The 23170-nt window shown below is 39.6% G+C and overlaps 2 protein-coding genes across 2 annotated transcripts in view; both read left to right on the top strand.

The window, feature by feature from the left end:
• Positions 1 to 11889: 11889 nt before the first annotated feature.
• LOC121189760 ((E2-independent) E3 ubiquitin-conjugating enzyme FATS-like) lies at positions 11890 to 20410 on the top strand. The gene is made up of 6 exons (XM_041050193.1): positions 11890 to 11973; positions 12464 to 12636; positions 13882 to 14062; positions 16029 to 16092; positions 16666 to 16765; positions 19078 to 20410. Exons 1-6 carry the CDS (start codon positions 11901 to 11903, stop codon positions 19105 to 19107), a joined length of 621 nt encoding a protein of 206 aa, XP_040906127.1. The 5' UTR covers positions 11890 to 11900; the 3' UTR covers positions 19108 to 20410.
• Positions 20411 to 22574: 2164 nt separating this feature from the next.
• Positions 22575 to 23170, top strand: part of adam12b (ADAM metallopeptidase domain 12b) — a 72047-nt gene continuing 71451 nt past the window's right edge. Inside the window, exon 1 of the mRNA XM_041049579.1 lies at positions 22575 to 23032. Within this exon, the coding sequence (XP_040905513.1) occupies positions 22918 to 23032 (115 nt within the window). The 5' untranslated portion in view covers positions 22575 to 22917. The remainder of the gene's footprint in view (positions 23033 to 23170) is intronic.

Genomic DNA, 23170 nt, shown 5'->3' with positions numbered 1-23170 from the left:
GTGAATGTACAGACAGTTTAAAATATATCATCAGCGTTTCAACCTATTGACTCATTTTGTTGAAACATTCAGCCATGCCACCACAGCAGCACAGTGAGTAGTATATGAGCCTCTTCTGCCCACAGTCATTCAGTTGTGCAACAGCAAATACACTCCCAGGGTCAGCTAGGCAGTTTAAAAAAAAAAAAAAAAAAAGAACAGCAATTTTTTGTGTGAGTGTTGACCACCTTCATGTGCATACGTGCACAAATACACACAAAGATCCCAGGATGATGACAAATGGTAGCAAAGGGATTGGGGGTTACAAACTGCAAAGACTCAGTTGCTCTAATCAATATTTTGCTAGAGGGAGACAGAAAGCCGAACAGAATGTTGATTTCGGAAAAGCAACTGTTTCTCCATAAGGTTCCCAATTGACAGTCATTATCTCTTGGGCTAAAAGAATCAATCCATACACAGATGGCTTCTCAAGTGGTGCAGAATTTGTACAATATGTCATACTGAAAAACCACTAAAGCGATGTGCTGACTCATGACTTTCACGACTGGTAAACCTAAAGAAATCTCTCCATCCACCATATTTGGTCAAGAACATATTTTTTTAGTCAAGAATAAATGTCTTTTCTCTTTTTTTTTGGCAGCTGATTGAGCAACACTACATTTTAATAATGCAACTTTCTAGTGAAGTGTGTGTCATCTCAGTGCTGATTTTAGGGAACAACAAGTTGAAAAACATGACACTGTTATTACAGTATCTTGGTCACATAGTCATGGGTCATGGAAAATGTGATACATTTTTCAGTTTCACTGAAGTTTTTCTTTCTGATCTGGAAACTACTGAAAACTAATAAAGTAAGAAAACTCTCACTTAGATTTTAATAACCACACAAAGACAGTTAGATAATCAGACTATACCTTAAAAGATCATCTTAAAAGAAATAGAAGGTTTGTATCCAACTTGCTGACAGTTCACTGATCTATGCACAAAAGCTGTTACCTTTGCTAAAGAAACAGAACACTACTTCTACTACTCACCTCATTGTACTGGCTATCTCAGTGTCAGAGGATTGATTTTAAAAATGTATTACTTGTTTACAAAGCACTTAATGGTCTGAGACCAAATTACATCTCTGATGAATGTTCCAGACCTCCGATCACCTGGGGCTTGTTTGATTACTGCCAGAGGATTAAACCATAAAGCTTCTTCCTTTTAAAAAAAAATAAATAAATAAAAAATCAGGCAAAAAATCAAGACACTGAAAGTACAATGTAATGCCTGAAATTTAAGAATGACAGCATCTTCGTACCAGCTGCATGATGACTTTTGTGCTGAGTTAATGCTGAAATAACAAGGTTTAAAATGTATAAATATAATAAACACCTTACATGGTGCACAGGCCTCCAAGTACTCTCCCACATGCCTGTCTTTTTGTGTAAGAGTGTGAAGGCCCAAGTTTCCTGATTAATTAAATTAATCTTATCTTGCCACTGGTCTTATGTAAAATCTAAAAAAAAAAAAAAAAAAAAAAAGATAGAAATTAAGTAATCCATTTTTTTTTTACAGTATATTACTTTTGTGTCAACAACAGATCCCTTAATGAGCCTGCAGTTGAAAAAGACACTCTGAAGGCCACGTATGAAGGCCAGAAAATGTTCTAACATGGTTCAGTGCAGTCATAGGTCCATATCTATAGTGCTAGGCATTTGTCACTCCATTTAACCACCCTTAACACCTTGTTATGACAAAAACTGAAGGTTCTGACTACTGTTACAGTTTTTTTTGCAGTTTCCAAATAAAAAAGTATTTGACCAAACTTTGTAAGGCACAGTTGTGCACGTCCTTCTTCTGACTGTCAACAACTGTGCCTGTGATAACTTCACAGTTCTGACTTTGTGTTTGTGGAGGTTTCACTGTAACCCAGAGGCAAAATGTGACATGTTTGTTAAAGATCAACAGGCCACATACAGCACAGTGTATCGTCCCCAGGACATATTCTGTACATGTCTATTTGTTCAGACTGATTTTTCATTTTCTGCTCTTGATATATTAATGAAACTGTCATTCAAAGTAAACAGTGGATACAAGATGCTGCAGAAACTAGGCTTAACTCCACTCTTTGTTCAAATTTGTTCCACTGTTCTCTGTGTGTGTGTGTGTGTGTGTGCCTGCGTGCGTGCGTGCGTGCGTGCGTGCGTGGGTGGGTGCAACTCAGCATCATAGAAGTTCATGAAAAAGTCACAAAATGTATTCCACTTTTTTTCATGAGCACCATTTTCAAACTAATGTATTTCAATTTGCAACCCTGTGTTTGTGAAATAGAAAGAGTTGTAGATGCAAGCAGTTAATGTCTTGTTCATAGACCCTGTTTATGAACAGGACAGGTGCTTAGCAACATCTTCTTGATCCAGGCCCTCCACATGACCCACAACATACATAATTGCAAAATCAGGCAAACCATTGAGAAATCAAAACCCAGCTGCCTCCTCCTCAAATTTCATCAGAAACACAAAAATGTGTGAGATTCCTATAGATAATCTAGACTTCCTCATTTTGTGTGTATGTGATTTTGTGTTTCTCAATAACTTTAGGCAAGGTTTAAGATCAGATTTTTTTTCTCATCACTGAAGCACTGTAGTGCAGAAAATAAACCTGCCATAGTTATAATGAAACTAAAGGTGAAAGCAATTTGCTTTTTCATTCTAACATTATTAGACAATGTGCTACCTAAATTTGAGAACAACAGTGGTGTGGAAGAAGGATAGATAAGTGCTGCTTTTTCACAGCCAGATTTAATCCTGCCAGTCTGAGAATTGAACCAGCGACCTTCCTGGCATAAGCTTGCTCCCCAGAGCATATCAGATGAAAATCTAATATGCTACAATTTAATAGTAAAATGGGTTTTTTGACCTATGCGTTGTTTCCGCTTTTTAAACCACAAATAAACAGACCATATATTTTCTCTGTATTGTTTTTTTGGTTTTTTTTGTTTTTTGTTAATGACAAACAGAACTGGCTAAATTTTGTTTAAATTTTCATTTGGTTTAATTTTCAGGTGACAAAAGTAACTATAACTTTTGTCCAGCTAGAAGGGTAAGACCTGGGGTCAGAAAATAGGCCACATTCCAGTGATTAGAAACTAACCCTTCTGTAATTGGATGAAGCTGGAGTTTCTTTTAACTCATGATCCAGATTTGCATAACTACAAGTCTTCGAAGCAGTGACCTTAAAACAAAAGAGTTATGAATGACTCCAACTATGAATCCAACTATATCAGTGTGAAAAACACAGCATATGGACAGGAGAGAGCATTAGTACAGTGTACCCATGGTGTTTCTGATCTAGGCAAAAGGATGCTTTAGGGTAAGAGACAAAAGATTTTGTCAAATGAGCATAGCTCTAGCAAAGCATTAGAGCACACTATTGATTGCACAAATCCCTTTGAAACTTGAAACAGTGGCGATCAAATGAAAAGTGACATTGCTGGAAGACTTACTTGGACATACTGTACAACATAAGAATTTTAATAGGATCAGCTCGAAATAGACTCCCCTACACATTTCTTTAGGCATGGTGAGAAAACCCTACTTCACCGTTTTTCTCAGGTACATTCTTAGAGTTCTCCAACTGCAGTATTTGAGTGAAACAGCAAAAAAATTTTTGTGTGTGTGTATTTCAAGACATGTTGTAGGGTGCGTCAGTCCGTAGCAAGATTTCAAAAAGAAATAAAAAGGCTTAAAAGGTTGAGGTGGGAAGAGGTACAAGGATGAGCTCAGCTCGATGCAGTGAAGCTGCACACATCAGCAACAATGGTCTTGCAGTTTTCTTCAAAGAACAAACTGATGGATTGTAAAGAGAAAGTATAAAGCAAGAAAAGCTTTCAAACAATCGCCAGATGACAGAATTGTTGAGTTAGTCCATTTTTTCTATAGTGAAATATATCTTTAAAAACATAAATGGGTCAACACTGAACTGAATGAGACAAAATGAACTGTCTCATAACAATAAGATGACATTTAATGCATAAATCTATAATTAACAAAGCAGACAGAAAGTACATTTTACTTTATTTACACATATGTTACTCAGGCTAGTGAATGAAGATGAAACCCGCATGGAAACAAATTGAAAGGGAACCTTTCACATACCAAGTTATAAAGAACAACAGTACCATTAAAGAAGACTACTTTCTATTACTAATGAATAGCAATAAGATCCCACCTACTCTGCATGACTAGGAAATGATCGCTGTGTATACCTATATTTACAACCATTTAATAGGGTAACAGCATAGCCCTCAGATTAATAGCTGGAGATACAAGTCGTTGATCATCACCTTGCTTCATTCCGCATTCATATCATTATAATCACTTGGTCATGAATAGTGACAAGAGTGAAATATACCTCAGTGTTTTTACTGTTATAGTTGAGTAACTGGGTAATTTATCATTGAGAAAGTGTAAACTTACTGTACTTTACTGTTATTTTTACAGTTACCCTACTTTGGCTGGGTTTCCAAAAGGGATGAAGCAAAAAGTTGAAAATTCTGCACTTTCAGTGCTGTACAGAGTTAGACATTTATTTATAGTCTTTACTCTGTGTTCTTTTGTCCACATCCAGGTTTGCATATAAGATGTATGTGTCTTTTCAAAGAAGCTTGGGGAAACCATCTTTGGAAAGCACTGGTTTGAGTAAGCACTGAAAAGAATAAAAGTGGGTGCAAACAGCCATATTTTTTATTTCATCTCTATTTATATCTTTTTTTTTCTTTGCTGCATCAGTAAGGCAACTGCAGGAGCTGCTGTGTGCCTCTGACTCCATTAATAACTTGCGCAGTGGGGACTTGTTATGCAAGTCCTGAAACCTGAGAGCCAGTCACCTGTTCTGCTACCTGAGCCTGGGCCCTGGAGACGCAGGAGGAGAGAAAAAGTGGAGACAGCCTCACTGAGCTGTCTAGCCAAAGGGGCTCAACTCATATGGACAAGGCCTAGGGTTCTGCTGGAAGCTCCCGAGGTCCCTGGTGAGTGTTTGCTTGTTTTTTGTTTTTTTTTTTTAACCAGCATATCGAAACCAAAGGTATGTGTAGGGATGGAATTAACAGAAAAATATCAAGATGCAGTGAAGTGTGTCCTCCAGATCGGCCACTGTTAAAGCTCCAAGGACCCAGACTCGTCCTCTCTTTCATTTGCAGAGCATGTTTAGCTTTTACCTCTCAGGGGGCTAACGTAAACTCACAGGTTCATTTGTATAAACATATTGACTCAGTTGATGCTCCTTGATCCCCAGTCAGCTGAGCGGAGTTTTCCCAGGGGCTTGAGAAAAGCGCACAGAGCACTCTTGGCTACCTGGTGACTGCACAGATCTGTTCCACTCCTGGCTGAACGCAGGAGAGCTCATACTGTGGCCAGTGCAGAAAGAAGTGGATATATTGCCTCTGAAGAGAGGTGGAGCAGTTGATGTCTTGGGCCATCCTCTCTGTTTTATGAGGTAAGTAGGTTCCACGATACATACAACAGAGGCTGGATGGTTGATTTCAAAATTATGCCTCTAATTTTCCTCAGTAATAGTTTGTTTTTAACAGAAACAGTATATCACACAAATAAAGAAAATCGAGTAAAATCCCAGGACAAAAATAGCTGCATTCATGCCAAAGATATAACAAAAAAACACCCAATGTGTAGAACATTCATAGTTTGTTCTTGCTGTTTCAGGTGGGGATAAACGTTGAATATCTACAAATGACTCTTAAGGCATGCCAGTGTGTGTTTTCCTACTGTGAATTCAAACAGATTACGTCCCATGTGACCACATTCCATGGACCTAGAGTCCGGATCATTATAGCATGCTTTACTCAGTCTGACAAACAGCTCTAATGCAGATACCAGTATGTAACTGCTGCAGCTCATAACAAGGAGCATGTAGTGTGTAAGTCCTTATAATCCATGAGTCACTGAACAAAAATGCATGTTTGAAAGTACTTTAACCTTCATCAAGAGCATTTTTGAAAATTAAACATGGAGGTAAATATTTCTCATACAAAAGGTCGTTTCAAGATCATTGGGGGCTTTTTCTTTTCACTTAACATTGGTTGAATGTGGGGTCCAAAGGACAGCGTCCTAAGAAATGAATGTGTGTGTACATAAAGTAAAGAGCCAGGATAAAAAGACTGGTCCATGTCAAAAATAACCTGCTAACACCAGCACGTATGACACATCTTAACACAAGCGTTTTGTCCAAGGGCTCCTTCAGTGAGCCTCATTTCAACACTGTGCTATGCTGATGCGTTTATCTCTCATAGACCCACAGCTCTGCACAGCCCGTCTGCTTCCTAACCAGCTGTAGGTCCCATGGCCTCCCTCTGTGTTCCTGGCACTGTCAGGACCACAAAGGTTTACTCAAGTCACTGGTTTTCATGCATGCAACAATAAGCATATGGTCACATCAGCCAAGTGTAAACCCTGTTCACTCTCTGTGTGCTGTCGCTCTATTTGTCTCTCACACACACACACTCTGTTTCTTTTTTTCTCTCATACACATACTGCGTATTTTTCTCTCTATCTCACAGACCTGTTGGTCGGAGTTGCATTAGGTTTACTCTTAGAGGATAAGGCTGCCAATATCTTATATTTTTATGTCCCCACTCCAGTGACAGTTTCGAAACTAACAATATGTCAGTCTCTTAAGACTTTGTTGGTCTGTGGCTGAGCCCCAAGCCATTTTTTTCCTATCAAGACACAAAACATTAAACAGACAGCCACAAATACATACACAATACATACATACTTTCATTTCTGAAAAAGGTCATTTCCAAAAAAAGAAATGGGCGCGGTATTTTCTAACAAATGTTTCTCAAATAGATATAAATAGTGATGTGGACTTTTTCCAGTCGTGTATGCTAGCATATGTGGAAGTGTGCTGCAGAAAGGTGTATGAAGGATCATTTCTGTATGAAGTTTTCTAACAGCCATGGAGCTCTGTGACACAGAGGAATATGTTATATCTGGCTTTGGCTACATAGAAAATACTTGGAGGGTCAGTTTTATTCCTGATTCCTGATTGAGTGAACACCATCTTTCCAGAAGATAATCTCCTGTGGTGTTTTGATGATGCTGGTGTTGAGAGTTGCTTAACATGTCTCTCAAATGTGCTTAAATGGGTTAAGATCTGGTGACTGCGAAGGCCATACAACACAACTGGCATCATTTTCATATTTTAACAATACAGCGCAACCTCGTTCTTTATACAAAAGCATTTGCATTCGTTATGTTTCCCCACACATTTATTCGTGTTTATCCTTTAATTTGTCACCTGTTTGTATGTCTATATTACATGCAGCTATGTGCAGTATTAATTGGCTTTTTCTTTCATATACTGTACATACTACTGTTTGATTTAAAAAATAAGCAGTACATCCTCAGTTGAAAGACCTTTGGTTTCCATTGTTTCAGTCTTCATTCTAGATATTTTTTGTTTAATTCCCGATTCTAATTCATCTGTCCTTCGGGGTCCCTGATCATAGTCCCTATCTCCTATGTACCTCTCTTTCTGTAGAGTGCAACATTATAAAAATGTTGTTGTTCCTCCAATTACACTTGCTGGCTGGGCAAAAATAAATCAAAGGAAAAGTGGAGTGAAACTGTGAATGTCTAAATTTCTATTTCAGTGTTGTTATTCAAGCCTGCATTCCCGTCCCATGTGACTCACCTCAAAGTAGAACACACAGGGTAAACATAATTACTCTTCTTGTATTAAATGCGCTGTACCATTCATGCAAACATCTTAACAGGCCAACAACATGACTTCAATTTGCAAGGTCTCACTGTGACATTGTATAACACGGAATGAAAGCTCTGCATGCTTGACAAGTTTATTTAAAGAGCAAATTGTGCCACCATTTGTTATAATCTCACTTTTATTGACTGTTATAGCTACATAGGGCTTTGTATCAGCCAAATTGAGAGTAGTGTACTTGGTGTATCATGATTAAAAAAAAACTGAATTATACTGAGTGGTGAATAAAATGAATCGATAAGCCCCGTCCTATGCCTTCCGAAACAATAGGAGTAAATGTTTAAGCTATTGTTTGGTGTTAAGGAATTATCCAAAATGTGCCAGGCAAGCAAGGCAGATAATCACTTTAGGAGAGTCATCATCAGCTGTGCTGAGGAGCACAAAGCCAGAGAGAGAGATTTTTTTTTCCTTTGGGTGCTGATAGGTGGGAATGAACATGGCTCTAAGCATGGAATAAATGATGGAATGATAAAGTGAAGTGAATAATGCGATACTGAAGTGTTAGCAGAAAGACTATTTTCACTGACAAGATAGCTGTACTTTTGTGATGAGTAGGTAAGTTTCATAATTGTGTTTTAAGTTGAGGAATGTCTTTGAAGTGGACTTCCTTTTTCTGTCATCCATAGTGTGCGTGCGGTCTAGCTGAAATCAGAAGTTGCGGTGCTCTAATGTACAATATATTTCTTTTTCTTTTGTGAACAGAAAGATGAAAAAGTAGAACACAGCTGGTCGATGTCAGTGGGTTTCCACAGTTGGAGAGTCCCAAGCCTATCGACACCTAACATCAATGAGGTAAACAGCTCTGGGCATAGGCTACTCATCTGGAAAGTTACCAAACAGGTTTTTTGTAAGTACTGGCAAGAAACAATTACTGTCTACTTCTGCTATTTTTTACTTGAAGATGTAAATGGTTTTGCCTGAAGGCAGAAGATATACAGTGAAATAAAAACCATATTTTCACATTTTCTCAGAGTGCTCGTTGAACAAAATGCTTTTTAAAATGACTGCCACTGTGGATATTTGATCCATAAATCTGTTTTACTGTCATCAAGTAACAATAACTAAAAAAACTCTGTCTGAATATGCAGTGAAATAGTGTGTGTCCGTTACTGTATGATAGCTTATCTATTTATAATCAGCATTACAACAATTGACAGTTATTCTTTAAGCCAAATTTCAGTTGTGTAAACTCTCCTGATACTTGGGTTAAAGAATGTAAACCATTTTTACGGAAGATTAAAAAAGGAATCCTGGAAGGAAGACTGGCAGGTTTTCGTTTTTTTTTCCCTAGATTGCTCATTTTAAATGTCATCAATAATTTGTCCTCAAGTGCTGCCCATCAAGTTACACATTGTCATGGCAACAGCAACAGATCATGGAACAAGTCATGCGAGAGAGCAGAGTCCTTCCAGTCACATCACAGTGGTTAATATCTTTGTATTTGCAGTCCTTCTTGGTTTCATTTGAAATCTAGAATCTTTCAGTTTGCAGAGGAGTCAGTTGCACACTGATATGAAGCTTTTTCTTTTCGCTGTCTTTTCATAGGCCTCAAGTAAGGATATTGCTGCTTCACTGCACAGGAATGTCCTGTCATGGGGTGTGCGGAGGGGGCAAGAGGAGAAGGAGAGTGTGTCTCTTAGAGCAATAACACAGTCTGGCTACTCTCAGACTGCAGATAACGGATCTTGTGGTGGATTTTCCAACCTATTCAGGACTGCAAGCGTCCCAGATGTGGTGGGAAGGAGTCCAGTTTCTTCCATCACCATTGCAGCCTGGAAGGTTTTGCCATCGCTTTCCACCTCTGAGGAGCCTGTGTATCCAGCAGCTCCAACACGACCTGTGAAGGTATCAACTTCATCTTTTGGGAGAAGAGCCTTACCCGTACCTACGAGCACAATGAGAGTCTCCAATTCCCAACCGGATGTGTGCGAACAGAATCCTACCATTGTGACATCAAATGAAGCCAGACAGGCCTACCCACCAGCTGATGGATTGGCTGTGAGAGATCCAGGAAAGAGGAAAGTACGACTTGTACCGCGCAGACTGAGCTACACAGAAGGCAACAGAAAGCGAGACATGAGAGGTGGCTCGTTAATGAACCTGTGCTCACAGCCTTCCTACCGGTCTTGTGTCCATCATGAGGTGCCTCTGAGGTCCACTAGCTCAGTAGTGTTTTTGGACAAGTCACTTTCTATTTCCCTTGTGGAACTAGAAAGAGGAAGAGCAGATCAACCCGCTTTGTACAGGTCCACCTTGTCTGTTCGCCTTGGTGTCTCATCCTGCTGCAGATCCTTTACAGATAACAAACCAGCCAAAACAAATGAGGGTTATGGGAGAACCAAAGCGGCCATGTTGGATAGTAGCGAACGCAATGGCCGAAAGAGTGGTTTGGGTCACTGCAGAGACCCTCTATCAAAGCAGCAGGGCCACAAGGTCGAGCAAACAGCACCCGCTCGTGCTATTAACAACAAGGCTGATGATTTAGACGCACAGCACCACAGCTCCACGTTGGGATTATTGTCATTCAGAGGGCCAAGCCCCTCAAACACAAAGGCTGACAGGCAGAAGGGGAATGCAGATGAGGCAACCTTCCCTTCCCGGAGCAATTTCAGGCACAGGCAGCACACTTTCAATATTGGTCCAGGTATGAATTTCATCACCTTGCTTCAGAAGTGAAAATCTAAAGTACCCACGCCAATTGATCTGTATATTCCTTTCAGTGGCTCGTATATTCTAAAGCTATTGAAGATAAGATCACATTTCCAAGCCGTAACAGCAAGCTGTATGTGGTGCCAGGGTGGTCTTAGAGGGTGGAAAGTCTCATGTTTTTTACTCTGCCTCTCACATTTTGATTTATACCTCATGCATTCCTAATGGACCCACACCCACCCACCCCACTTCTCCCTCTGTACATTCGCAATGTTTAAACTAAGTCCCAGCTGATATATACACACAGTTCAGCTGCAGATTTAAATAAAGAACAAACGCTTTCATTTGTCCTCCTCTGACTTCCAACAATTCTATATAAAATCTAAAGTTAGCAACTGCTACTGCATATATTAACTATGGGTTGCAAATCTAGACTGTATTCGCATGATTTTGGAGAATCTTTCTTAGGATTTCCTGATACATAAGTAAGAATAAGATAAAGGTTATATGAGAAATGTATTAAGTAATATGGCAGACAATGGTCTATGACAGTGGTTTTATCCCACTGCGGAGATTACTGTTGGTTGACGTCACATTACATTGTTGGTTACAGACTCTACAAGGTGTTTTAATTGGTTACTACCACAACATATTCATCCCAAAGCAACACATATGAGATTTTTGCATTACACTCCATTTTTGGTCTTCTGGGGGTAGGTACTTTATCAAAAGAATGGTTTCACATTTTGGGAAATTAGTTTTCTTGTGGAGAGTTAGACACAACTCATGTCTGCACAATAAATATGAAGCTCCAACCAGCAGCCGGTTAGCTTATCTTAGAATAGAGACTGGAAATGAGGGAGAAGTAGGAGGTGGGAACCAGCTAGCCTGGCTCTGTGCAAAGGTAACAAAATCTGCTTATAGCACCTCTAAAGCTCACAAAATAACAGGTTATATCTCATTTCATTGTCCCTGCGCCCAGCCAAGGAATAGTGTGGCTGGTCGTTTTTCCCCTTTTTAAGTCTTTATGCTAATTCAGACTAACGGGTGCAAATAAGCATGTTTCCAAAAATATACAACTATTTCTTGTATATTGAGGCATAGTGTGATGGCAAGGGCAAGATGAACGAATGTATTGATTTTGCAGTGAGCCATAAGACTCCCCACAGAATATACAGTGTAGCTATTGTACTACCTGCCCGCCTTTCATGTTTTATGGGCTCTTGCAACAACAACAACAGCACTTTTTAATTATTAAACAACTCTCTCCACTCATTACAACGCTCATTTTCTGCAGTACCATAGCTTTTTCTTCCAGTGTATACTGTTAAACTTTGTCCTTTTCACTGGGTTATTCTGATTCACCGGTTGATTTATTCCGATACCAAAAGGGCAAGACACATACTGTAGAAACAGCTTGACCGGCAGCACTGCATTTTTGCGTACGCTTCCCGGTGCATGTGATGATGCTCTATCTACATGGCACACCTTCATGGCAGGGTTTTCGATGGAGATATACGGTATATCCCATAAAAGGTAGAGGAATGGGGTTACGAGTTCAGGATGGATGCACTGTCATCTTTTACATTATTCATAGGCCACACTCATGTTCCCTCTGGGTTTCTTTTTTCTCTATGAGGTGTGTGTGTGTGTGTGTGTGTGTGTGTAGGTGTGTAGGTATGTAGGTGTGTAGGTGTGTGTTAGGGTCAGTTTGAGGTCAGTTCATTTTCCTGTTTCTCCAGATCATGAAAGCTACGATGGAACTGAGGAATGTAAAAATTGTAACTTGTCTGCGAGTGGAAGAATACAGTCATCTAGATTACATCTATGTCTTTTATACAATACAGAACAGAAAGTACATAAGAAACTGTAAGACTCACATCAACTTCAAATGTTTTTCCCTGTGAAAATGATCTTGCTCTTTGTAATCTAATCCACTTTTTTTGGGTTGTTTTTTTGTTTATTTTTTGGATTGGATTGAATTTGAATTTGAACATTCATTTCCCTTCTCTCTGTGTCTCTCAAGTGGCCTCCAGAACATGGAAGAAACAGACAGTGGCTGACAAAACAGAGGAGCAACAAGAGCATGGTTGTCCAACAGAACCTCAAGAAGTCTCTGCTTTGGATAAGACCTGTTATTATCATTCCCGACTGAAGGCTGACTGTCTGGAAGGAACACCCAAGGCTCTCAGCCTCAAAGTAGGAGCCATATTTCTGTACAATCTTTCAAGAAATATGCTACACAATGAAAAAGAGCAAATACTGTTCAGTGCTCCAAAACAAACCTGACTTTGAGCTCAGGGTATCATGATTAAAAAACTGAATTATACAGAGGGGTGAATAAATGTCTTGTCCTATACCCTTCTGACACAATGGGAGTAAACATTTAAGCTATTGTTCAGTGTTGAGGAATTTGCCAAGCAAGCAAGTCAGATAATCACACTAAGAGAGTCATCATCAGCTGAGGAGCCGAAAGCCAGAGAGAGACTATGATTGTTCTGGGAAACAACAGTTTGACCGCAACAACAGAAAAATGTTAGCTCAAGGTTCACATACTGGAAATTTTAGGTAGATTTTAAGCGCATTTTGTGATCCACCGACTCGTGGCGTTTGCTCAGCTGTCATGGAGATGATTCAGGTGTTAGAACGTGACCTAAGTATGAAATCGGAAATGAAAATTGGGTTACAAAATACTGGGTTTTTGTTTGTTTGTTTGTTTGCTTGCTTGCTTGCTTATTTTGTCAAAAACTAATCTCTTTTGAACTATTTATTATTATCAAATGTGGAAAAAGTGCAGTGTATGCGCCATATGGTACCTTTGATTTCTGAGGGATGATGTGTTAGACTATTTCAATTAAGGTTTCCCACACAAAGAATCTTAATGTGTTTACTCTTGGAATAAACATTAGCACAACAGCAGCGGCATCTCTTGAGGGGTGATTTTTACACTTGGAGAGATTTTTTTTGTTTAAGTTGGTGTTTGACACAGCCTTTGCCAAGTAGAGGGGGAATTTAAAAAATCTTTAACAATTACACAGTTTTCCATGTCTTTTTTTTCCTTCTTTGTTTTTTATTTTATTCCAGTTTTTCTTTCCTTACTGTTGATTTAGCAAGTTTTATCTCAGCATTGTAAGGGGTAAAGATCCAATGAGGTTTGTGAGGCTTTCTAAAGGATTCAGATTCCCCTTGTGAGTAAAGCTCTCTTACCTTTATCCCCACTAAAGCTGAGCATAATATTACCATGTTGCCTACACCTCCTAGCTATTACAAGGCTGTGAAGAGGATTCTCCAAGGTTAAGGAATAGATTAAGGATATTTTCAGAATAGATTTTAACCCAATTGAGATTTTTTTTTTCTCTTTCCTCAGGATTAGTGTCTATGAGTTGTACTGTATTCTTCCCACCAACAAGCAGCTTACTGTATTTATCCCTCTCCCCACCCCAGGAGGCTTTGGAGCTCTTCAGGCCAGACTTCATCAGTCGATCTCAGGGTCGGGTGAAGAGGTTGGAGCAGAGGGCCAAGAGAAGGAGAGCATTGCAAGACTCCAATCCAGACCCGGCGCATGGCCCCAGGAAGGATTGTGGCAAACAAAAGAGGAACTGTACCACTCCCGATCCACGTAGCAGTAAGTAGAGCTGAACAACTGTGCCCCTTGACCTGGGAAAGCAGAAGTAAGCAATTGAGTGAAATATGTCACCCCTCTTTCCAGTAGGGAATGAATCAGAGGGTTTCAGTTCTGTTGTCAGACAACAATAATAACACAACAATCACTGTAAGTCATTATAATAGAAGGTCCACAAAAGTTGTGGAAGTGGAAAACTGTGAAAAGCAGAAGAGTGACGTCAGCCCTGGTGGAGACAGTATGAAATTCACTGTCTGGCACTGAGAATAGAGTCTCCAGAGAGCCAGTCTAAATCAGGCCTTCATCTTCTACATTAACCTTTTACCATCTGTTGTTACATCACTTCTGTACAAACCAACACATTCATCAAATCCCTGAACTGCTTTGAAGTTTATCCCGTGGGTGTAGTTTACCGGTGGCAAGTGGTCATTTTAATCCCCTGAATACGAAATAGGTGGTCAGATTTAATCATTTTGGCTTTTCGAGGAATTATGAACTGTGTCTCAAATAATTCGTTCTAACTGCAACGACCTCAGCAGGACTTGGGGGGGATGAGGTAGGGGTGATTTTAGATATTATTCCCCTTACAGTGTAGTGGTATTTATCCAACTTTGCTCTCTGCTGGCCATTATCTAGTATAGCAGATCACCATTTTCTTCTCTAAAGCTCTGTGTGTAGGGGATACACACAATTTGAGACCAGTAAATCTAGAGTATAACGATCCTTTAAATGTTTTCTTTTCTACTTTAGCCCTGCAAAATCCAAAACGTGACCAACAAGCAGTTATTCATAATGTCATATCGGAAAACAAAAACATCCTAAATATCAATTCCTTAAATTAGATCAAGCATAAAACGGAGGCACGCCTCAATGAAAAAAAATGGGACCCAGACATGATGTAAAGTGCAGCAGACTGATCAAGAAAAATATATTTAAATGCAAAATGTCTTCTTCGAACAAGCATTTGTCAAAATTGTTATCCAGCAAGGCACAAAAAAATTGCCTGTAATTCCACGGCTGTCACAAAAAATGTAGTAAACTTTTCATAGAAAACAACCAAGTAAAATAACAATACAATAGATCCACATCTGTCCTTCTGCATCACTGGGTGTCTAACTTAGTATTTTTCAGAACCGTTGTGATATCGTTTGATATTCATAAAGGTGTAGATTATGATTTCTGTGCCGGAAATGCTATTTTATATTCAAGTCGGAGTCTTGTTTATCATCTTCTACCAAAGCTGTCAGACTTACAAACTCTGAAAAGGCTTTGTTCCATTGAAGTGAGCACACACCACATCCAACATTTCTCTCAGCAGCTTTAACCTAACTGTTTGATTCTCTACTGTGTGCTTTAGGAAAGTATGAGATTTTGAAAAGCCAGACAGGGAATTTGATAGATTCTCTACACAGATCAGAATTTCCTAAACACATTCTGATCATACCAGAATGTTTTTTCACACATTCATCACAGCGATTTTTCTTTGCAGCAAATCCAACTGTACTGGATTCCTGACTGCTCAACCCTCGAGTAAAACATTAATAAAGAAGGGAGGCATAATACCTCCAGTAATTAAAGCATCCCAACTAAATCTTGGAAGGTCATGGAGAAGTAGGAACCGTGAAAAGCTCACATTGGTCTCTGACTGACATCTGAAGTCTAATTATGAACAAAGAGTCTAGGTGCTGTTGACCTGAGGAGAAGCAGTTAGGCAATTCACTTCAACGGACGGTATATGTGTGTGTTTGATATATGTCCATGTGTGTGTGCTTGTGTGCACATGTGTGGGTGTGTTAATAGTCAAGCTTGTAACTGTCTGAAAAAGAGAGATCACACACAACCCTCAGTGTTCATTTACATATTCAAGAGTCATTTACATATTAATTCTTATTTGTTATTCCAACATGTGTGTTCATCTTTGTGTGTGTGTGTGTGTGTGTGTGTGTGTGTTTGTGCATGTGTGTCCTAGATAACCTTTTCAAGCCTAGAGAGAGGTCTATATCAGGCAGAGAGATGCAGCTGAGGTCCAGGCGGTGAGTTCTCCTGACCAAACCCACGTCAGATGATGTCACTCTGTCTCTTCTAACTCTTTGTTTTTTTTTTCTTGTTTTGTTTTTTTGTTTTTTGTTTTTTTAGTCAGCACAACCCGTCAAGCTTGTTTGCCATATCTGCCATGCATGCCATGCCATGCAACATGATGAGCATTCACACACCCACATACTGTATGAATGCAATAGATGTTTGATGCCCGAAAGTCTTGACAGAAGATATGAGCTACCCTCTGTATACCTTATCTTTCCTTTTTTTTCTTTCCTTATCTGGAAAGGCACACCTGATCAGATGATGGCTGCCCATTGTAATTTTTTTTCAAAAGCGACACTATCTGACTCGGAGGATCTCTTAACAAATTGGCTGTAGTTGTGGGAGTGAAAAAGGAGTCTGTGTGAGACCTGTTTATCAGTGGATCCAGGTTTTTGCCGGCTGTGGTCTCACTAGATAATACCTTGTCTCTAGTACACCAGTCTGTTGGCATAGCTCAGCCACCCTAAGACTTCTGATACCATATTCCCCTGCCCTGTATGAATTTGCCTTTTTTGTGTCTGTAGGATTTACAGCAAGCTGCCGGAGGTGACAAAGAAAAAGGAGGAGGAGAAAAAGAGGGCTGTATCACAAACCAACAGACTGCGAGCTGAGGTCTTTAAAAAGGTAGAGTTGGGATTTAATTTTTGTACAAAAATCAGTTCAAAACACTGATTACTGTACATGAAAACTGTCAACATCAAATGTAATTCAAAAGAATATAAAACACAAACCACCTTGCAACAAAAACAAAATAATAATAAAAGAAGATAACGCTGTAACACTTACAACACAATGCTTTAACTGCTTCTTGAAGGCGTATCATGCCTTTTTATCTGTGCTATTTATGTCTCAGTTTCAAATACTTTTTACAAGAGATAGTGTTGATAAGGAGATTTTTTTTAGGGGTGTTGGTCAGCGTCACCTAGTCATTCTCGTGTTTCACACGGGAGGTGAGCACTTGTTAGGCTTGCTTACTTTTCGGTGTTGGAAAACAATATTACAGTTAGACTTTACACTTTTAACCCTATACATTTTCCAGTAAACAAGGCTGGACACAGTCATTTCATACCTCTGGACGAGAATAAGAAATGTTCTGTGTTCACACAGTGACCATATATATACATATTTTTGTAAATAACGTTTTAGTGGTTTTGAAGAACATTTATTTTCAACACGTTACCAAGAAATTTTAATTAACATTTACTTTATATTTACATTTAATATAAACAATAACAAAAGAAAACAGGCTCTGAAAAAAAAACAAAATAACACCAATACAAACTACACCAGTAAAACAAATTTCCAGTTATACACCTAAATACAACAGCAGTTTTGTTTGTTTGTTTGTTTGTTTGTTTGTGTTTGTGTTTGTGTTTGTTTTTTTTCACAAAAACAAAATTGCAGAGCATGTTTTAATCATTTTGTTGTTACTGAGGTTGACTTCTTGGTGACCCTTTGTTGTTAGACTACTTGTAAGTAAATGAAATCACACTTCCTTTTATCCTTGTACGAAAGGATAAAATGAAATGTTGTTTGATTGTCGCCCAGCAGAGGTCACTGTTTGACTGTTAAAGCTGCATCCTCTGTCATTTATAACACTGGATTATCCTCCAAATGAATGTGCTCTCAACATTTGGATCTATTCACTGTCCACACATTTTATGTGCAATCAGTTCATGGTGTTTTCCTCAAAAGCAGATCTGAAAAAACAAGATTCATGCCAAAACTAAACCTTTACTGCATCACAACTATGGCCATTTTACTTTTAATTTTTACACTTGCTTTCCCTCTAAAGATCCAAAATTCCACAGTAATACCTTTTATTACCTTCTTTAGGCCCGGCTGACATGATGCTTAGAACCTGCTTTAACAGGCAGCATCCACATCCTCCAACAGTGAGGTGGCATGTTGCAAATGAATGATATATTTAGGACATGCAGTGTCAGACAGATCCATTCAGCTTCACTTGTGGGTTAGCCTTCACTCACTCCCCCATTATAACCTAACGACAACAATGAATTCACTGTCAGTCAGGTGAGATGTGACAAATGTGAAGAGATGTTTTCAGTCTCTTACAGATAATTACAAAATCATGGGAGCTTCAGATAGTGTGTATGTGTGAGAGAGAGCTTTTACCAAGATGTTTTGGAAGATGATCTAAAGATGACTGGTTTCTCTCTCATTTGCCAACGTTTAGGCAAACTGGGACATCATGATAAATTTATCTTACTCAAAATGTTTTGCTTCATTCCTCTATCAATTTACATTTTTAAGGAAACACTGAATAAACAGTGAATTAGCGTTTTGTGGTTTCCTGACTCAGTCAGCAACCAGAGAGCATAATACGACGTCAAATGGCTCTGTGAGAGAATATTTTATTTCCTAGGGAAATGGAGGATGCACAACTGTTAGGAAGCCAGTGTGACCTTGACACCTCTCAGATGAAGCTATTAGCCGACCTCAACTACACTGAGATTGGGAGAAAAGGAGTGTGTTGCTGCCCGATAAACACTGAGTTGTGTGTGTGCTTTAGAGGTCTTATTTTTTGCCAGAAAGTCTCCAACACACATAGAGAGGTGGAGCCCAGAAAAGACTCACAGTAGGGTCTGATAGTAAGGGGTGGAGGGCGGGTGGTTTTGAATGCTGGCTGAAATGAGATTCCAGCTGTTGGGTAGTACTGTAAGAGGAGGGTGATTGTATAGCAGGGTGTTTGGTCAGATAGCAAGTTAGAATTTTTCCCCCTACCTGGGCTTCGCCACCTCAGGGGTGAGGCTGATGGAAGTGAAAGCCAATTTACCAGCGGGAGTCTCTCCTGTGTGATGCGGAGCTGTTCTTAAGAGATTGAGGGGAGGGAGGTCTGAGTGCAGATGGATGTGTTTTGTTTTTTTTTTTTTGGGAGGGAAGTTATCGATATTGCTGTTTTTCTTGTTTTGCAGAGACTTCTAGATCAGATCCTTCAAAGATAAACCAGAGACACTGAAAGACAGATGGGGACTCCCGATTATTTCAACCCTCTTTCCTCCATGTACAGTACAGTATATTAAAAGTGACTTTGTATTTAATACAGTTACTGTAATAGTCTATGCAAATCTTTGCTATGCTTTTGCATATATATTAATTTTAATGAGATTCCTTTTTTGTTAAGTGACCTCTCATCATGTCTGTGAAGATTCTCAGTCCTTCAGGTTAGGGTATTTCAAAGTGCTGTATGAAGGCAACTGGACTTGCGTGAGGTTCTTCAAAGCGTTTCACCTCTCATCTGAAAGGCGACTTCACATGCTTTACCATGTCTAGAAATGTACATATGAATTGATTTGTTGTGTAACAAAGACAAATGTAGATATTTCTGCTTATGCCACAATGACAGCTTATGGCAAAATAAGCAATGTTGACCAAAATTATTGTGAGTATTCTATTCATGAAAATTGTGTATGATGCCCAGGGCGTGTGGTATTAAGTTAATTGACGTTGTGTGCAGACATTGACAAAGCCCAGCCTCCTCAGCTACCAAAGACACACTCATAATTAAAAAATTAGAGGGGTTTGACAGTTGAAATATTAAAGCAATGAAAATGTAATCTGTCTTCCCTGCTCAAATTAACACCCAGTGATTAAATGCAACACAGATTAATCATATAATTTAATATCATTTCCCTCTAATGCAACTCAAGTATCTCACAATGAAATAAAGGAATTCCAAGGACATTCTGCGTTGACGCAGTGTCATTTTCCAGGAAATTGGAAGTGCTTTGTGCAAAGCACCATGACTCTGTCATTGGTACAGTACTGTAGGGCAGAGAGGCAAGAGAGGGGAGAACCATGTTTCGTCACTGGCCTCACTTCTGCCTCGAGGCCTCTGGAACCTCCCATCCGGAACAGTGGAATTCCAAGCTAATCGAACTCAGGAGACACGCAGCGCCTGTGAAAGGGGCCTTTGTCACAGAGCTCCAAACCAGAGATGACATTGTAATAAGAGAGGAGACTTCTGAACACAGCTTGGGTCCACATATAGCCTGTGAAGGTGACTGACATCTCTGTGGCATTTAAACAGAGCCTGCTGGGATGAGGAGAGAACAGGGAAAGGGAAGAGCGTGTGCTGCAGGTCTCAGACAAACCCACTGTATCAATAAATATAATAAAGAGATAAATAATTTATATAAATGTTCTGTTGCGGCAGATTTTTGGTGAGTGGATTTCTCTGAAGTAAGCAGTGTTTTAAACCTCAAACAAAATGATAAGTTAAATTTTGAATAATGGTTGTATTTTATTCTGCGATTGTTTTTCATTTTCTTCCACGATGAAAGTGATTGACCGGTCTTAATGTACTTCAAGGTTGCACCATCCAGTATAATAAATCATGGTCCATGAAAAGCAACATATATACTGTTGTAAAAAAAAGTATTGATATATACTGACTTCACTGGTGCCTGCACTGCAAGGCCATTTAAAGGAGTGATCCACATGGGAGAACTGCTCTCCTGCCATGTAGGCTGGTTCCAGACGATTAGCACAGACTGACACAAGAAGGGCTCCTGTCACTCAGCCCCTCTCTCTCTGAGGCATCATGTGTCTCTATGTCAAATTGCTATCTCCGCATAGTGTGGACTATGTGCTCTGAGGCCCCTTGTCTGGCTTCCCAATGGCCTTGACTGACTTAGATGCCCTGAGGGTGAGGCTGATATGTCTGTCTTAAAGGAGAACCATGGCTGAGCTTACAGGGCTAGCTGTGTAAGTTCAATCAGAGCCACTGATTAGAAATGTTTTTAGTTAGTCATTTCACCTGCACCAGTTTTATCTGAACATCTAGCCTCATGGCTAGCTGAGTAGCATCAGTACAAATAGCCTTCCCAATTAAAATCTCCAGTGTTTAATGTATGTGGGCATGAACAGCCAGGGTTCAAAAATACAGACACAAACAAAACAGAACTAATTCAACAGCTGTAAGTGAAGAACAAAACACAGACGTGTATCTGAAGGTGTATATTTTACTAAAACTCTTCAGAGACAAGATGAAAATACACAGGTACGCTACGACACTGTGGGATTCTAAGGACACAACCCAATCAAAGTCAGATGAGGCAAAGCAATGTATTTTTCCATTTTCTTGCAGTTTGTAGCCTCAGTGGAGACGTGGAGTGAACTGACGCCTGCACAAAGACATCTGTGACTCTTTTGCCTGCAGCGTACACACACTAAAAAAGATTAGACTAAACCAGACCAGGTACCCTGTGCAAAACACAGATGGGGCCTGGGTGATGACAGTTCGTCTGTGTGTGTATGTGTGTGTTTGTGTCTGGACACAGATATAGAGAGAAAGAGGAGACAATCCCAAGGGTATTTCAAAATGAGGTGTGACTCACCATTTTGATTGCTGAATACCTTTTTAAATATATAATATTCCTACTGAAATCAAATAATGATAATGTCAGCATCAGCCACAATAAATGACTGTTGTGCAGACAAGCACAAGTGTGAACGCACACAACTTCGCTTCAAATCTTAGTTCAAAGTGTTCCCAAAGACACTTTTAAAGGGAATTTAGGGTTCAACGGGTAAAAAGCTTAATATATTTTTTACATGTCAGTTTGTAATCGTCTCTGCATACATGCATGGATTCATTCTACACCACTCACCATGGTGTTTCATACTAACAAATCACACCCCAAGCAACGCCATGGGGGACTGAAACATGAGGACACAGATCAAAGCTCTTATTTACTTATTTATTTACAGTTGGCAGTGTGTTATACCTTCTATTAAGAAATAAACGTTTTAATTTGAAGCGTCATCCATTGACACTCTTCCATCCACTGTGGTTGGGGCAGAGACCTGATTGTCCCTCAGGTTATACAATTCACTTGCTAAAATAAATGTCTCTTTGGTAAATGCAGCGTCACTAATTGCCAGAACTGCCACTTTCTACCAAATAGAAATGTATATATGTTTAGTTCTATACTGCAAAATGTCTACAATTTTATTTGTAGAATCACAAGTTATGCAGACACCACTCCTACTGCACAACATATACAGGCCATAAATTACGCCTTGCTTTTGGCAGCATGTTTTCCTGAGTTTCCTGTTCAGTTGTTTGTCATGCAACATTTGTTGTTTCAATACAGTTGTTAAATACAGGTCGTTGCAGGTCGGCTGTCGGTGGGGATATATATGTTTATACCTTTTCACCAGGTGCCTATTTGATTAATCGAATAAAAATGCATCCTAAATGCTTCTAGGTTTGCATTAAGATTTTTTTCTCGTTGAGAGGCGTGTAGATCCCAAAGCCTGGATTTGACAAATGGTTGGTTTTGCGTGTCAGGCTTTAGGACCCAGCGCAGTCTGAGGCGCACATGGCAAAGTGTGGCTGCTCTGGTACTAGAGAGGGGATGGTAAGTCCGCTTCACAACTCCCCAACATCCTCTCATTCTGTGTTTTCTGTCGCTCCCTGCCATACCCTACACATGAGCAACACCTTCGCTCACAAACATTTATTCATCACATGTATTGTGCGTTGTTTTTCTCTCAGACCGTTGCTCGCCAAACGCCAAACGCCTGGTGTTGTAAGGAAAAGTTTGTGACAGCTTCTTCCTTGGAGTGACAGTCTGCCGCATCTCGTTGGAGTCTTGTGGCGAATCCTGTATTTATTTATTTTATTTTTATTTTTATTTTATTTTTCTTTAGTCCTTCCTCAGTACTTTGACCTCGTATCTCCACCACCTGGTCCTGCTGCATTAAAAACGCAGTCTGACCGGAGCTCCTTCACCCCACCGAGAGCCACCATGAGAACCTGGAGGCGGCGGAGGAACTTTGCCTTTCTGATCCTCGCTCTCCGCTTCTGGTGCCTGTCCACGGCAACAGAAAATTCTGACAAGACGGTTAACAACACGCAGGGAGGTAAGTAAAGCCGAACATACCTGTTCAACATCTGTGTCATTAGTCAGTTGGCTTATTTTCATGTGGTGCTGCAGACGCTGAGCCACTATTTGGCCAGCTGAACATGATTTTTCGAGGGTTTGAGCTGGATTTCATTTA

This window comes from Toxotes jaculatrix, chromosome 11 (assembly GCF_017976425.1).
Source record: "Toxotes jaculatrix isolate fToxJac2 chromosome 11, fToxJac2.pri, whole genome shotgun sequence".
Classification (NCBI taxonomy): Eukaryota; Metazoa; Chordata; class Actinopteri; family Toxotidae; genus Toxotes; species Toxotes jaculatrix.
Note: the sequence above shows the minus strand (reverse complement) of the source record. Positions and strands in the feature narration are given on the sequence as shown.